This window comes from Gastrolobium bilobum, unplaced genomic scaffold (genome assembly GCF_033153095.1).
Source record: "Gastrolobium bilobum isolate Gb01-03AN ecotype WA unplaced genomic scaffold, APGP_CSIRO_Gbil_v1 utg25614, whole genome shotgun sequence".
NCBI lineage: Eukaryota > Viridiplantae > Streptophyta > Magnoliopsida > Fabales > Fabaceae > Gastrolobium > Gastrolobium bilobum.
In genome coordinates, this window is record NW_026896032.1 from 1 (window position 1) to 1,512 (window position 1,512).

General features: G+C 44.4%; 1 protein-coding gene across 1 annotated transcript; it reads left to right on the top strand.

Moving 5' to 3' along the window:
• The first annotated feature begins 428 nt into the window (after positions 1–428).
• Positions 429–815, top strand: LOC133297387 (uncharacterized). The gene has a single exon (XM_061496514.1). The coding sequence runs from the start codon at positions 429–431 to the stop codon at positions 813–815; it is 387 nt and encodes a 128-aa protein (XP_061352498.1).
• Positions 816–1,512: the final 697 nt, after the last annotated feature.

The following is a 1,512-nucleotide window of genomic DNA, read 5'->3' on the forward strand; positions in this document are numbered from 1 at the left end:
ATGGGTAGAAGCTATTGCTACCCCCACCAATGATGCCAGGATAGTGTTGAAGTTCATCAAGAAGAATATTTTCAGTCGATTTGGAACCCCTAGAGCAGTTATCAGCGACGGGGGTACACATTTCGTGAACAAACAATTCCAATTGCTCCTGAAGAAATATGGAGTGCAGCACAAAATTGCCACCCCTTACCACCCACAGCCAGCGGGCAGGTAGAGGTGTCCAACAGGGAGATAAAAAAATCCTGGAAAAGGTCGTAAACCCAGATAGAAAAGATTGGTCCAACAAATTGGATGAATCCTTATGGGCGTATCGAACAGCTTATCGAACGCCCATTGGCTTCTCCCCCTATAAGTTGGTGTTTGGAAAAGCGTGTCACTTGCCTCTGGAACTTCAACACAAAGCATTCTGTGCCATCACATTGCTAAACATGGATTCCAGAATGGCTGGGGAACAAAGGTTGCTCCAGTTGGTTGAACTGGAAGAATTCTGGAGCAAGGCATATGAAAACGCCAACCTCTACAAGGAGCAGATGAAAAAGTGGCACGATAAAAAGCTTATCAAGAGAGAGTTAGAAGTTGGAGACAAAGTGCTGCTGTATCGATCCAGATTGAAACTGTTTCCTAGAAAGTTGAAATCAAGAAGGGAGGGACCCTATGCAATCACTGAAGTACTTCCCACTGGAGCATTTACTATTGCTCATGAAACATCTGGAGCAACGCTCAGGGTAAATGGACACAGACTCAAAAAGTATAATAGAGGGATCAAGGAGCATGAGAAACTGACTTCTCATCTCGATGACCCAGCTGAAGTCTGACCTAAGGAGCAACAAGTCGAGCTAAGATTATAAACGAAGCGCTACTGGGAGACAACCAATATTTATTTTTACGTCATTCTTTTTATTATTGTCTTTGTTTGAGAAAATTAACGTGCTAACCATTGCAGGAAGCTAGTTTTGGGGTTGCTCTTGAGCAACCTGATCCCAAAAAGCAAGGAGCAACCAACACTTAGAATTTGATCCCTCAATGTTGAAACCAAGTTCTAATTGGGCTGATCCACTTGCCCTTTTAACCCAAGGGCCTGTAATGGGCCGCATACAAAAAAGAGAGATAAAACGAGTGGCGGAAGCAACGGAAGGATAACAGCTCCACGTCGTGCTGTCACATCCTTCCAATCAAGCGGGAGTGGCAGTTTCAAAAAGAAGAAACCGTCAGAGCAGAGGACAGTTGCTTTCCCCAGGCATTTATGTGCAGCAGACGCTCTTCTCCCCCGTATCCACCACTCAGCAAAGCCACGATCACCACCATACATAGCATTTTAACCTTCCCATCCTCTCCTTCCTTCCTTTATAAACAAACACAAAACTATTATTGCAGTCCCATAATCTTTTCCCACAAAAATCCAACCTTTACTCCTCACTCCATCCCTCATACTCAGAACCTTACACCATGACACGTCCAAAGGCCATTATACCTGTTGCTTCTATCTCCAAGAAGAGAACCCGAACAGGGAAA